The sequence below is a fragment of the Rhipicephalus microplus genome, unplaced genomic scaffold (genome assembly GCF_043290135.1).
Source record: "Rhipicephalus microplus isolate Deutch F79 unplaced genomic scaffold, USDA_Rmic scaffold_22, whole genome shotgun sequence".
Classification (NCBI taxonomy): Eukaryota; Metazoa; Arthropoda; class Arachnida; order Ixodida; family Ixodidae; genus Rhipicephalus; species Rhipicephalus microplus.
Window position 1 is genome coordinate 3,505,113 of NW_027464595.1, and position 14,319 is coordinate 3,519,431.

General features: G+C 47.8%; 1 protein-coding gene across 4 annotated transcripts in view; it reads left to right on the forward strand.

Annotated features, from left to right (window-relative positions):
- The window catches only part of LOC142786321 (uncharacterized), a 286,022-nt gene that overhangs the window by 143,919 nt on the left and 127,784 nt on the right, over positions 1-14,319 (forward strand). For all 4 annotated transcript variants that reach the window (XM_075883956.1, XM_075883957.1, XM_075883958.1 and 1 more), the window contains exon 13: positions 6,684-6,962. In XM_075883956.1, coding sequence (XP_075740071.1) covers positions 6,684-6,962 — 279 coding nt within the window. The remainder of the gene's footprint in view (positions 1-6,683; positions 6,963-14,319) is intronic.

The following is a 14,319-nucleotide window of genomic DNA, read 5'->3' on the forward strand; positions in this document are numbered from 1 at the left end:
GCTCTCTTTTATTTTTGAACCAAGTGTGACAGAAGTTGGCATGCCTACTTAGCTTGTTCTCCGGATTTAAAAAATGTAGTTATTTTTTCTGTAGCTTTATTAGTTGAATAAATAATCAAGATAACAATTTATATTCTTACCAGAATAGAAAAATAACCACCTGTCAAAAATTTATAAATAACATAGGGATTGACAGTAGAAAGCATAAGACATGCAACATAAGAAGCACTTTTTTGAATGGGTCATAATTTCTTACTTTACAGTACACTAAACTTCACAGCCCTGAAGGTGGCCATTGCGTGGGCATACAAAAGACTAGTTTGAAAAATTTGCATCGAGAGGAATCAAAATCTGCTTCCTATGTTGTGTGCTCCAAACATATAGCTTCATGCTGCAAAATAAAATATTCTGCTATCTGTAATATTTTCGGATATATTGCAGTAATTTTTATGCGGTGTGTACAAAATTGCCATTTTGAGAAAATGAAGAAAACAAACAATTGTAACATTTTAACTGTAAAAATGTATGCGCTTATAATTACACAGCCATTGACATATAAATGAATGCTAGAAAGCCTAAGGAGTGCAATGCTGCAAGCTGATCGAAAATTGAACAAGTACTTCTCGAATTACAGCACAGTAAAGTTCATTGCATGTAACCAAATACAGAAACTTTTTTATAATAAAATAAAAAACGTAGCTGCCCATTAAATATAGGCTCCCAGCAATGTTTTTTTTTTTTTTTTGTGCACATTTAGCTACATTGTGCAAAAACAATTACAGCTCTAGCTGTCCTAGGTCCACTTTTACCGAACAAGCAAAAGAAAGTGGTCAAAATCGGTGCTTCGAGAATAATGCTGTTAAATCTTAATTTCGCCGTTTTGAAGAAAAAAAAATCATGGCACACATACCTTTAGTCAGTTAATATGCACCGCGGGAATGTAATAGGACTGGTTGTTTGTACGAGCGTGTCGTTTCTTCTAGTCCTGTAGCAAGTTGTGGCCGTGTGCTTGTCTGCCGCGAGGCCGCTTATCAGTTCGGTGACTGTACTGACCGCGATGTCCGACAAATGTGCGTGCGTCACCCACAATCGGTCGAATAATGCAACGATGTTTTCCGGCTTGTCCAGAATAAGTTACCCGTAAGTGTCGCGAACCAAAGTTGCTCCTTCGCTCATCGATTTTGAGGCTACACAAGTGCCGAGGTGTTAGTTTCCTTTTCACGTAAGACTGCTGCATTTTCGAGCGGAGATTGCGACAACGTTGCGAACACGTTGTTAAAAGCATTCTACCTGTGGACCGCGAGCATGTTCACTTCGAACGTATTGACTTTCTGTTGTTGGTCAACGCGCGGCGTACTCCACTCTGATGACCCGTCGCGCAGTTCAAGGTCCTTTCGTCAAGCGGGGGGAACCACAAGCGGGGGGTTTAGCGATAAGACTGCACTTTCGTTCTGTCACTACGAAGACTGATATCTCTGGTAGCTTCACTTCTGCTTTTTTACTTGCCGTTCTCTAGCTGATGAGGCTGCAAAACACAGCTGTTCTCAGTAACGTTGTCGGCAACCAATGGGCGCATATGTGAGTTAGGCCTACACCGGTGACTGGGCGACCGTCGTTGACCGCGTCGAGTTCGTTATCCTCGTTGACCTGAGCCATAGCGGGGATCTTTCAGAAGTTCACAGCGAACGAACCACCGCCAAACCCGCTTCACCAATTACTGTAGCACGGAACTTCTTTACTTCCGCAAGCAGTCAGTAGCACCATGACAAAATGGCGCATGTCTGTGCGTGTCACGATGGTGAAGCAGACGCCGAAAGCGCTCCTTGGCCAATCGGATGCCTCACGTGCCCCAAGCAGCCAATTGAATCATGCGCTAGTGCTTCTCGATGACACGTTTTCGCTAAAAAACTAATGAGCAAGGTGAGCCAGCGGTGGCGGGAAATTGAAGATGAAAAGCGACCCTTCCAAACGAGACCAAGATGAACACGATAGCTCGTGCGTAACGGCAACAGTTTGGCACGGAAAAAGCGTGATTTTAGCGTCAATTTGCGCTCACATTCATCTCACAGGGATGTTATGAATTGATTTTTCGCCAGAAATAATGATGTGAGAAGCTAGAAACTTCTCAGATAAGTGCGAAAATAGGTGCATATTTTGAAAATGTTAGCTTCAAAAAGTGGACTTTTTGCGATTTTTGGCCTTCTAAGACCCGTTTCGCTCTTTAACTTCACAAGTACGACAAATAAGGCAAATGTTTGAGCATAGTGTAGTACTTTTTGTTGGAACCTTGAACGAATACCTGCAAAGGAAGCAACTTGATGTTTCACGTCAGATCGTGGAACAGCTGTGAGGTAACAACCAGATATCTGACTTCGACATTCTGCGGTCATAGCACAATAGATGACCTCTTGCAGAAGTTCACAAAAGCACTTGCGTCTTTTTCTCTGAGCAAAATTGTGCAGCTCATGATGGATGGCCTGAATGTCGGCTGGAGGTGAAAGTTGTTCTTAACAGTTTCGTTGACAACAAGCTTCTTTCTGAGCACAGAAGAGATGTTCACTTCTACCAAGAAAAACTGCATAAACTAAAGAACTTGGAAAGAGACCATGAATGCCTAAATGCTACTTTTGTGCGCTAAGGAAGCATGCATGATCTGTTCTCAATCTTATGGGAAATGCTGAAGGTCCTTCTCTTGCCTAGTTATGAACAGCCTTTAGTAGAACGAGGTTTCAGTGTGAACAAGCTGATTATAGCAGAAATTATGGCAGAACTCTTGTATATCTCTCAGGTAGTTATCTATGAGGCTGTGACAAACCCACAGTAGGCTGCTTACCGTTCCTCTGTTGAAAGAAGTGAAGTCATCAGTGCTTCAAGATATGCCTAGATGTGCGTTGCACACAGGAGAACAGAAGCATATTGTAGCACAGCGGATAGCTTTCAGAAGGAAAGAGCTCGAGGTACAGAGCACGCAACTTGAGATGGCAGGGCTCCAAAAAACTCTGAAGTGCTTGCTGGAGGTAGTAGATCGGGCTTTGAAAGACTCCAATGCAAAAAACGACATGGCATGTCTTTTGTCAAGGTGAACAGGTTTCGCATAACATCTAAATAAAAAGAGGCGGAGATAGCTGTTCTTGAAAAAGATGTCAGTGTAAAAGCAGAGCTGATTTCATAAGTTATGCGCAAAAGTAACATTAAGTTTACACTGCTTGAATTCTTTATTTCAGCATCCTTGAAATCCTTGAAGATTCTGTAAATTTACAGCGAAATATTGTGTGCGAACCTCATGTGTTGATTGTCGCAATAAACACACAGGAAACGGCGTTTTCTTTTTGTTGAAAGGTCACCAGTGGTCTCTTGCAAAATCTAAGACCTTGAACAAAAAGTCAGCTTATTGGCTAAGTAGGGCCTCTAGTTTCGTGCTGGCTCTGTTGAACATCATAGGTTGCACACTTGCGACGACGTTAGTGAGCGTGGGAACTCTGATTTTGTTGAAAGTTTTTATCGTGTCTCGGCCACATAACGATGTTTTCGGACTGTTGACCACTGTGACCGTGCCTTGCATATTCTTCCCATCGCATCTGGCCATCATGCTTAGTTGTCCCAGCAGGGGAAGTTCACCCAAGAGGCAGGACAGTTTTAGCTGTGTTTTTCGCAACTGCCTCCACTTCATTTCATACTTCAGAAACATAGCTGCTGAAATGATGCTTACAGGTGGCCCGGTGTCCACTAGCATTGTTAGAGGAACGTTGTCCCTGCTGATGACTCCATAAATAGGTTTAATCTTTCAGATACTTGATTCTTCGAGAAGGACGACCCCTATGGCATACAAGGCCTCGGTATCGACCGAGGACATGCAGTCTTCAGCTGTCGTTGCGTACAGCCCTTTCCAATGTGCATTCGCATGTGGCCTCTGCTGTCGGTGATTAGATGTTGCTGAATGACACATTCGACTCAGGGGGCCTCGTTTGGTACACCTGTGGCACACCGCATGCAGATGTTTGCATTCATCGTCGACATAATTTTTGCTACCACACCGTCCACATCGGCAACGCGTATCCGGCTTTGGCCGAAATCAACCAGTCCAGTTCCGTTGGTGTGCAAAATTTACCGCACCTTGCTCTGTAAAATGCATCAGTCGAGCATCCTCAGCAGTTTCCTGTACCGAAATGGCAAAGCATTCTGCCTGTTCTAGCTTGAGCTTTCATTGCATCAAATAAGTGTCACCTAACATCTTCATCGTGCACGCCACACAAAATTCAGTCTCTCAGCATTCGCTCCAACCATGCCCGGAAATCGCACTTCTCCGCCAGCCGTCTAATTTCAGCAATGAAATGCTGAATAGTCTCACCGGCTTTTTGTGCTTGCATGAGGAATGCATAGCTTGCAGTAGTCTCGTTGACTGGAAGGGTGTAATGTTCTCCAAAATGTCCGACGACTTCATTGTAGCTGAGCTCGTTGACTTTTTTCAGGTGACAACAGCCCTGCACCACTCTCACTATGCTGTCTGTGAGTGATGATATTAGGAGTGCCCATTTCTATGTTATATAGTCGAGCCGGCTTATAACGAACCTGAGCGTGACGCGGCATCGGTTCGCTGTATCCCGAAGTTCGTAGTAAATGAAACACGGCTTTTAAAAAAGTTGCGAGTGAAAAACAAACTTTTTTTGCCCCAAAAAGTCCATGATGCACGTGTTTCGAAGAGCAGAAATGACAATGGCAGTCTCGAGTTCATTTAAAACGGCAGGCTGCTCGTTCGCCGAGGCCCGTGGCATAAGCTGCATGAGGCACTGGCTCCAAAGCTTCGTCGTTCTCGCAATCCGATTCCTCCAAATCGCTCTCGCCACGTACTTCATTCACAATGCCCCAATTCGAGCACGGTTCCGCAGTGTCAGCATCATCATCGGCCGTAATCAAATAATTGTAACACATGTCCCATCAGCTCTCCCAGGTCGGAGTCGACGACGCGCTGCCACAAATCGCCGCTGTAGTGCTCCTGTTCGGAAGCTTCAGGCTTGGCATCGGGCCTGACAATCGACGAAGTCGGCTTCGCGAAAATAGTTACGCGCACATGTAGTCGCACTAAATATTCACCATCTCCACAGCTGAATACCGGGACGCCTGAAGCGGCAAGTTGGCTGCCAGGTGGTCAACAGCTATGAGCAAGCGCTTCGCAACGCGGCACCTAACACGCAGATTACGCTCTAGCTTAGCGGTCATACTTTGGACGTTTTGTTGAGCAGCACGAAAAAGTGTGCTAGTCCTCCCGCCGGCCATCATGACCACACGCGTAGAACAGCTCTGGGCGCGTTTCCATTTGGAAAACGAAACTAATTCGAGCCAGCGTGGCGGGCGTCGCAGAGCAGTGGAGACAGGTGAAGGGGTTGTGATCAAGAGAGGAGAGCAGACTTGCGAGAGAAGGGCAAGGAGTTGCGATTAAGCACGGGGGAATGAAAATTCCTTCCTCCGTGCGATAAAGAGAGAGGAGGATGCGGTGGGCGGGCGACCTTGAAAACCAAGACACGGGAAGGAGGCAGGTTGGGTAGTTCGCTTGAAAGGTCCGCGAAACTCGCCTGTAGAGAAACTTTAAAAGAGTGCCAGTGTGCGCAGCCATCAAAGCATGGCCGGCACATTCGGTGCGCACGGTGGCGTTCGAAGAATCGGCGGCTGTGATAAAAAAAATCGTCTTGTTGCGCCGGCGGGTTTGCGTAGCCTCACGATCTTCGATATTTTTCGATTCATTTCGCACAAATGGACAGCCATTTTTGCGCTTCCGCTCGCGTGCGAAGGGAATGCTGAGTCGAGTGTGAAGGGAGCGAGGACAAATCCTAAACACGGAACGGATAGCAAATTGTCAGAATCTGTGGGGTAGCGTACGCACGTGCACTAGACGCAGACTATCGGATACAGTCAGTAGCCGACAATTTCGGCAAATGGTCTGGTCACTCCAGGCCGGCAATGTCAACGACAGTACCAGCCATCAAAAATGGGGTACGTGGCGGACTGGTCTTCCCAAGATTGGTGGCAGTGTGAAAACACAGGCCCCGTCCGGCGATGCAGGGTGCTCAAAGTAGTGGGGGGACAAAGGACGGAGGGGTGCGTAACAAAACGCGGTTGGGGAGAGCAGCAACTAGAGGGGCGCGGAGGCAGAATCGGCGTTTCACAATAAGAATGTACGGGCACGTCGCCGATGCCTGATCGTTGGTCGAAATTGCTTTCTTGGGAAGTCGGCACACCGCTGACTCCGTTCGCTGCAACCGATCAGTGGCGCTGGGAGACGTTCGTTGTAAGTGCGATTTTGTGCCATTGAACCAATGTATATTTTTATGGTCACGCGGATATTGTTTGTTTTAAGCAAAAGTTTGTTTTAAGTGGGGCCGTTATATGTGGGCTCGACAGTATCTGTGATGTTATGCCTTTCAAAGTAAACCTCCAGGCGAACACGATACGTTGGCCAGATACCATCCGCACCTCCTAATTTGGGTGGCTGCCCAGCACTCATGTTTGCGTGGTTCACTGGTCGCCACCGTTATGTCAATATCGAGATACAACACGAAAACCACACAACACTACAAAAGGGCAACTTATTGAGCAGCTTGTTTTTATACTTCATGTATGTAAAATTGCAGTGGCCGCATTGATAAGACTGCATACATCAAACGCTTCATTCCATCCTTTGCATGCAGACACCAACGGTTTCTTAGGTCCCTCACTGTCAACCACTGGTGGCAGTTCCCCCAGCTGCAGCCTGGGCTACGAAGGTGCACCCGTGCCGCAGGGTTACCTCGGCCGCAGGCCAAGCCACATAGGCGACCAGGCGGGACCTTCAGGGTGCTCGAGGTTCCTCCGTAGGACACCTCCCCATCAAGCCGTTTCTGAGCTGGACGAGGCCAGTCGTGCAACCCTGCAAGAGGAGCTCTCTCCCACGCTATCTTGCAGGGAACTTGCTGCAACGGACACCAGAGGTGTGCATTTTTTTTTCACAAGTCGTGCTCTTTCAAAACCAAGTTGGTCTAGCTAGTTCGGGTGCTATTTTGTGTGTGTTGTGTGACAGAACAGAAAGGAACATCACAAGAAAATAAAGAGGGAGCAAACAGCCAATGGGTGAGCTGAGAGATGAAAAATGTTTTCTACGCATGGAGATATACAGTAGACTCTCATTAAATGAAATTCTTCAAATTGTAATACTGCTGAAATAGAACAACTGCCTCTAATAATATTGGTTTTGTACTGGGAATCGTGTTTCACTGCTTATCTCTTGGTAAGCAAAGCTCCTACTTGACAGAACACATTTTAACGTGACAGCGTTAAAGAGCTTGTTTTGCAGAAATTCTGGCATATGTGTCGGCGTCATTGGTTGTGAGCGAAAAATCTTATGCCTGACCGAAAAATCCACAACAATGCAAATAAAAAAATGAAGATAAAAAGTTTTGGAGCAGAGTGGAGACCGAACCAGGGTTGTTTGGGCTAAACTGGGGATTGAACCCGAGTCGTTTGCGTGGCAAGCGGATGTTCTGCCACACGGCTATACCTTAGCTTGTTAAAACATTGAAAAGAACTTCCTCTGCTTGGAAATGCAGTGAAAGTAGCTTTTGTACTTCAGAAACACACGCATCCTGTATACATGCTTCACAATGCAACATGAAATATTGCAGTAATAATGCATCATACAAGCGTCCATTGCCAATGGGCGTCAGAATATGTGAATATCGTAACGGCTCCGTGGTTGAAAGCCGGTTCATCGGTACAAAAGGCACACACACTACTGCACCTGTTCCCTTAAGGCCACGTTGTGGGTGCATAGAAAATTCGATAAGGTTTCATCCACAAAGTGTTTGAAGTACCACTAGGAACAAGATCAGTGGCGCTGATCGGTTACAGCGAATTTGCAATTCGTTTCGTGTTCAGGACTTGTTCTCCCTCACTTCGCACTCGACTCACCATGCCTTCCGTTCGCGTGTGGAAGCGCGAAAACTGCTGTTAATTTGTGCGGAGCAAATCGCGAAATATTGAAGTTCTTGAGGCCACGCACGACCGCCGATTCTTCGAACACTGCTGAGCACCACAATCCAGGCGGCCATGCTTTATTTTAACTTCTGCACGCGCAGGCACTTTTTCCAAGTTTTTCTACGTGCGAGTTTCGTGGACCTTTCAAGCAAGCTACCCAACCTGCCTCCTTCTCGTGTGTTTTGATTTTCAAGGTCACCCTCCCGCCGCATCCTCCTCTCTCTTTATCGCAACTTCTTGCCCTTCTCTCACAAGTCTGCTCTCCTCTTTTCTCTTGAACACAACCCCTTTGCCCGTCTCCACCCGCGATTTGTGGCGATTTGTGGCAGTGCGTCGTCGACTCCGACCTGGGAGAGCGGGTTGGACATCTGTTGCGATTGTTTAATTACGGCCGATGATGATGCCGACACTGCGGAACCGTGCATGGATTGGGGCATCGTGAATGAAGTACGTGGAGAGAGGGATTTGGAGGGATCGGATTGTGAGAACACGCAACTTTGGAGCCAGGGCCTCGTGCAGCTTATGGCACGGATCTCAGTGAACGAGCACACTGCCATTGTGAATGAATTCGAGACCGTCCTTATCACTTCTGCTCTTCGAAACACGTGCATCACGAACTTTTTCAGCCAAAAAACGTTTGTGTTTTCACTCGCAACGTTTTTTAAAAGCTGTGTTTCATTTACTACAAACTTAGGGATACAACAAACGGATGCCGCGTCATGCTTAGTTTCGTTATAAGCGGGCTCAACTATAATACTTCAATGATCAGCCAGGAAACAATGTCGCCCCTTGTGACTCTGACTTCGGACAACGCTGTTGCTGCGGAAGACCTCGCAGCCGCAGAAAGCGTGACGGCGATTGCAACCGCTGCCTCCCTTACTGCAGGTATGCGTGATCGAGCGGACCGTGTAAGGATAGATGCTATATTTTATTACCACAGCTGACTGAATATCGTTGCCCGCGGGGGCGCCTGCGCAAGTAAGTGTTTGGTGTGTAGTGACACCATGGACCCGAGCTAACGGGGGGGGGGGGGGGGGGGTTCGGCTCCCTCCCACGCCTAGCCGTGCGTGGCTTTGCCGTGTCCGGGGAAAAGGGGATCCTGGGGGTTGAGCCGACGCTGGGTGATTGGACCTTTAAGGGGGGAGGTGGGGATCGAAAGTGAAATTCTTTAGTTTTTGTCGTAGAGCAATGAAATTTGGCATGCTTACTGGAAACTGCGCTAAATGATAAATGACAAAGTTTCATTCAGCTATCTCCAGTAGTTCTGGCATTATAAAGTTTTTTATCCATCAGTGTACTACCAAACTTGCCCAAAGCCTGGTGTGACAAAAAAACATGGTAGAAGCCTATAGTTGCTCTTATATTTTAGCCATAGGGATGGTTGATGTCGTGACATTCTGCAAATTTTTTTATGACTCTGTTTTTATTTTACAGAGAACATTGTATACATGCTTGTAAATGTGGTCGTTATCATAATGTGAAATTAGCTTAGGAGTAAAAATACTGAGGTAGTAATTAACAAATATGAAAACGTCACGACATAGAAAATTCACTGAGGAACACAATGCAAAAAACAACATGAAAATCCGTCAAGCCATAGTCATGCAAGCATCGTGGCAAGCTGGACAGTCGGGTCAAAACACATTTCTGAGAAAACTGGCGTTAAAGTTGAACAGTCAGTAAAGGTCCATCAAAATGCCCCAGGACTGTAATACTTTGTGTCTTTGCTTGCGAGGGTCTTCTTACATCCTTTCTCTTTCATTTTTTCTGCACTGCGTGCTTTTTGTTTCCTTTGCTGGTCTTTTTCTTGAGCTCTTTGAAGGGCGAGGCTAGCAGGTTTGATGCCCACGGACTTGCACATTTCAGTGTAGGCTCGCAAATTCCCAAAATTGTAGCGTGCAACTGCTTCATGTACTGTTGTCTCCACTGCGAACAATGAAGCGTGTTGGTCCTTTGAAGTCAGTGACCAAATAACTGAATGCAAGCTTTTCGCCGCATTCTGAGTTTTGTTGCCTTTGCATCGCTCCAACAGTTGCGGGTCAGAGAAACGTTGGTATACAGGCAGCAGAGCCTCCGCTACACGTTTCGACAGGTTATACCTGTGAGGTGGTGCTGGCTCCATTTTGGCCTGTGCTGAACGATGTTTGCACCAGCTATCAGGGCCAGGTGGGCAGAGCTCATGGTGAGGCTCGTCGTCGGTGGACGTGACGTGATAAAAAGTGGCCATCACGGCCCTTTGCATGTCAGGGACACTTGTGTGTTTTCGCAAGGCTAACCCGTAGTAGCTGGTCAGTTTTTTAATCAACTCCTGCGTCAGTCCACCTCTCCCACCCAATGGCTCCCCTTTCTTAGCTCTTGTCACCAGTGTGCGGAGAGCGGTGCCCATTCTCTTCTGCACATGGCTCACGCAGTCTTCTTTGGTCAGTGGTATGAAGCCGTACACCTCATCTTTGCACAGAGCAAGATAGGTTCGGCTGTCACCATCACATATAATGTTGGTGTAGCGGAGGCCATACCTGCTGACAGAGCGCCTGAAAAGTGTCAGAGCAGCCTCCACTTCCATCTGTCCGGAGCCAACATCAGTATTCTTCTGACATTGATGTTTCTCAGCCCAAGTGACGAAGTTGGGGTCGCTCTCTGCTGGTTGTTGACAACACCCAAGACAGAAGTTGAAAAGGACTGTGCAATCCAGCACAAGCCCCGTGTAAAACTCAATAATACATCCTACCCCAATGTGTGAGCTGTGGCCTCTTGTAAGCCACGTGCCGTCATACACAACTGTGATGTTGTTTGGGCTTGATGGCTGCATCTTACTGTACACGTCTTTTACCGCAAGCACAGCATCTGCAAAGATGTTTTGTGCAGCTTCCTCTGCTCCTGGTTTGAATGTTTTTTTTAGGTGTTCCCGATAGGTTTTTTGATGAATGCCCCGATGAGAGACATTCATTGTAGCCCAGAAGTCATTCAGGGCATTGGGCCCTTTTCCAATGGACTTGATTGCTTGCATGGCTCTTAGGTTGACTTCAAAAGCCCTTCCTTCGGATTTTCTACTGGATGACCAAGGTGAATGAATAGGGCCACAGGAAGCACACAAAAGTACCAGTTTTACTGCCAGGCCCAATTTTGTCCCATGCTGCACTGACAAAGTCTTCTTACAACATTTTGGGCAGAGTGCAGGTCCTATTAGGGAATTCATGGCAGAAACCTGAATTAGGGTGAACTCATCCTCTTTTGTTGCCGATGTTTGCTCCGTTTGCTGCGCGAACCCGAACTTCCGCTCCGTTGCCGACACCTCGCGAAGTGCATCGCGGACACTGCTGGCTTGCTTCTCGGCGCCTTCCGAGGACACGAAACGAGGTTCCAGGTGTATTTGAACAGTGCGCTTCCGCTGAGGCAAACGATCGCCGACATCCTGGACAGCTGGCACCACGTCGTCGTCCGCCGCCGCGAAAACGAAACTTTTCTCGCGTTCACACCGCACCGTGATGCCACGGCTAGTTGATGGCCCCGGGTCTTCAGTGTCACTGCCAGGCGTCGATTCACCGTCACTTTGAACAGCCGGCACCGCATCGTCACCCGCCGCAGCGAAAACGAAACTTCTTTCGCGTTCGGGCCGCACCGCAACGTCGCGGCTAGTTGACGGCCCCGCGTCATAGGCCTCACTGCCGAGCATCGGCAGCGAGCAGGTGTCGGCTTCCGACGACACGTAGCTTGGTGGCGACGCGGTACTCGGTTCGTCTGATTCAATCGCTGCTGACTGCTTCGTTTTCCCAACAGGAGGCTTGCGTTTACGCTTCCCGTAAGCGTACTTCGTCCGGTATTTCGTCCTGCGCTTCCGGTCCACGCGACGATCCATTGCGGGCGCTAAGCCTCGCGCTAGAGAAGAGTTGGCGTATCGGCGACCGTATCGGCGTATCGGCAGGGGATTCGCAAACTATAGTGCGCCAGCGTGTGCGTAGCAGACGTGCGTGCGCGGAGCAGACGACCAGCGCAAGCAAGCGCGTCCCAGCAGCCACTCACAGAGCGCGCTCAGTACCACGTGACAGGAGCGACCAATGGGTGCGCGTCTAAGGCGTCGCGGATGCCTTCGCATTTTTTCTGTTTGTGCGTTTATCTTAGCTCGTAGAGTCGTGGTTTCACTGGGAGAAGTACGGCAGTGAAGCAAGCTTTCCAGTGACACCAAGCTTTCCGCGAGCGGCGGCGAAGGCGCGGAAGTATCGCGCTCGAAAATGGGCCATTTTCGCGCAGATTTCAGCCAGCTTTTTGCGATCCGCGGTCAGAAAAACATTTTTTAAGCTTACTTTGAGATCGTTTTCGGCGGAAATAATTTTAGATATGATAGAAATGGTGATGCAGAATCCAAATCTGTCCTTATCCAAAATTCGTTTTTTTGCGAGAATTTCGCGATTTGATCCCCGCGTCCCCCCTTAAGGCCCCCCGGCAGAGGCAACACACCCCTTTGGCCCCGGCTTCACGTAGATGGCACCCCTGGGCTGACCCATCCAGGGGAAATCGGCAGTCGCCTTTTCCTGTCTCTCTCCTCGTACATCTTTGTCTTTTTCTCGCACTTTTATCTTTCCTGTCCTCTCCTCACTTCTGTTGACTTCCGATATTCATGGCGGCAAGGCTTAACCTTGTGTAGGTACCCAGGTGGTCTAAATTTCCGGAGCCCTCCATTACGGCGTCTCTCATAATCATATAGTTGTTTTGGTACGTTAAACCCCACATATCAATCAAACCTTGTGTAGGTATCCCACCTTGGATAATTACATTGGGTTATAGTGACAGCGTACGGCTGGCGTCGGGAGGGCTTGTTTCAACAAGTCCTACCGCGTCCCCTTGTTGGGCTCCGTGGTGGGTGGTCGCCGCTGTTACCGAACACATTCATACTTGTATGGCTTTACAAGCATCCGCCGACCTTGATCGGTCTCGTAAGAGAGGCCGCACCGAAGCAAGTTATCACGTCTCGACAGAAACTAAAGTTACTTTCGCGAAGTACCACATTATCCACAGTGACAGCACACCTCTAAGAAAATTATCCCTATTTTTGGTGGCCAAGTGCCTAAAAGAAAAAATAGGACCCACATACAAAGCATCCAAAATGTCAAGCGGTGACCTCGTTTTGCAGCTAACCGAAAATGACCAAGTGCCTAAGCTATCCCAACTAACCAGCATTGGAGAAACAGCTGTCACCGTTTTGGTCCATCGCTCTCTAAACACCAGCAGGGGAGTAATCTCTGAGGAAGACTTCTTAGGCCTTAGTGACGAAGAGCTCCTCAAAGGTTTCCAAGACCAAAACGTCATCAATGTCCAAAGAATTGTAATCCGTCGCAATAATCAGGAAGTGCCCACCAAACATGTTATACTAACCTTTGGAACAAGTGAAATGCCCACCTCTCTTAAGGCTGGGTACTTAAAAATAAACGTGAGACCCTACATTCCCAACCCCAGACGCTGTTTCAAATGTCAAAGATTCGGACACGCCTCGCACTCTTTCAGAGGCAAAGAAACATGCGCAAAATGCAGCGCAAACGACCACAAATCAGAAAACTGCTCATCCTCACCCCACTGTGTTAACTGTGACTGGGAACACCCAGCGTATTCCCGGTCATGCCCATGTTGGAAAAAAGAAAAAGAAGTGGTCGCTCTGACCGTCAAAGAAAAAATATCATTCAGCGAAGCGCGAACACTGCTATCACACCTTTTCCACAGAAGTTACGCCGATGTGACTCAGTCGGGGGCAGCATCACAAAGGCCTCGGGAGTCGACCGCTACCACACCCAGTGGTCCTGTGGTGACTCAAACCGCCCCCGTAAAAGAAGCAGCGCCAGCTGCTCCATGCACATCAAAGGGCCCGCAGACTCCGGTCTCCCTGGGCCCTAAACTCAATAGAGTGCCAAGGCCTGAGATCAGTTTCTCAGCGCCTCACTCTCGGTCTGCCAGCGCCTCAGACAAGGCAATGGAGATCGACCACAAAACTCCGGTGTCATCGACACCGAAAGACAAGCGCTCTCTCGAGCGTACCAAACAGGACAAGGACAAAGTCCCAGTAACCACAATAAGTGAGCCTACCAAACAGGACAAGGACAAAGTCCCAGTAACCACAATAAGTAAGCGATAACCGTAATTGTTATCGTATTTCTCTCTATTTCTATTTCTTAGCATTGTCACCTATCATCTTTTCTACCGATCAATCCCCAGAAGTATATTTACTTACCTTTATTTCGCCATGGCTTTTATCGTACATTGGAACTGTAGAGGCTTAATTCATAACTTAGGTGGCATAAAGGACATCGTTAAGAAATTCTCACCAGT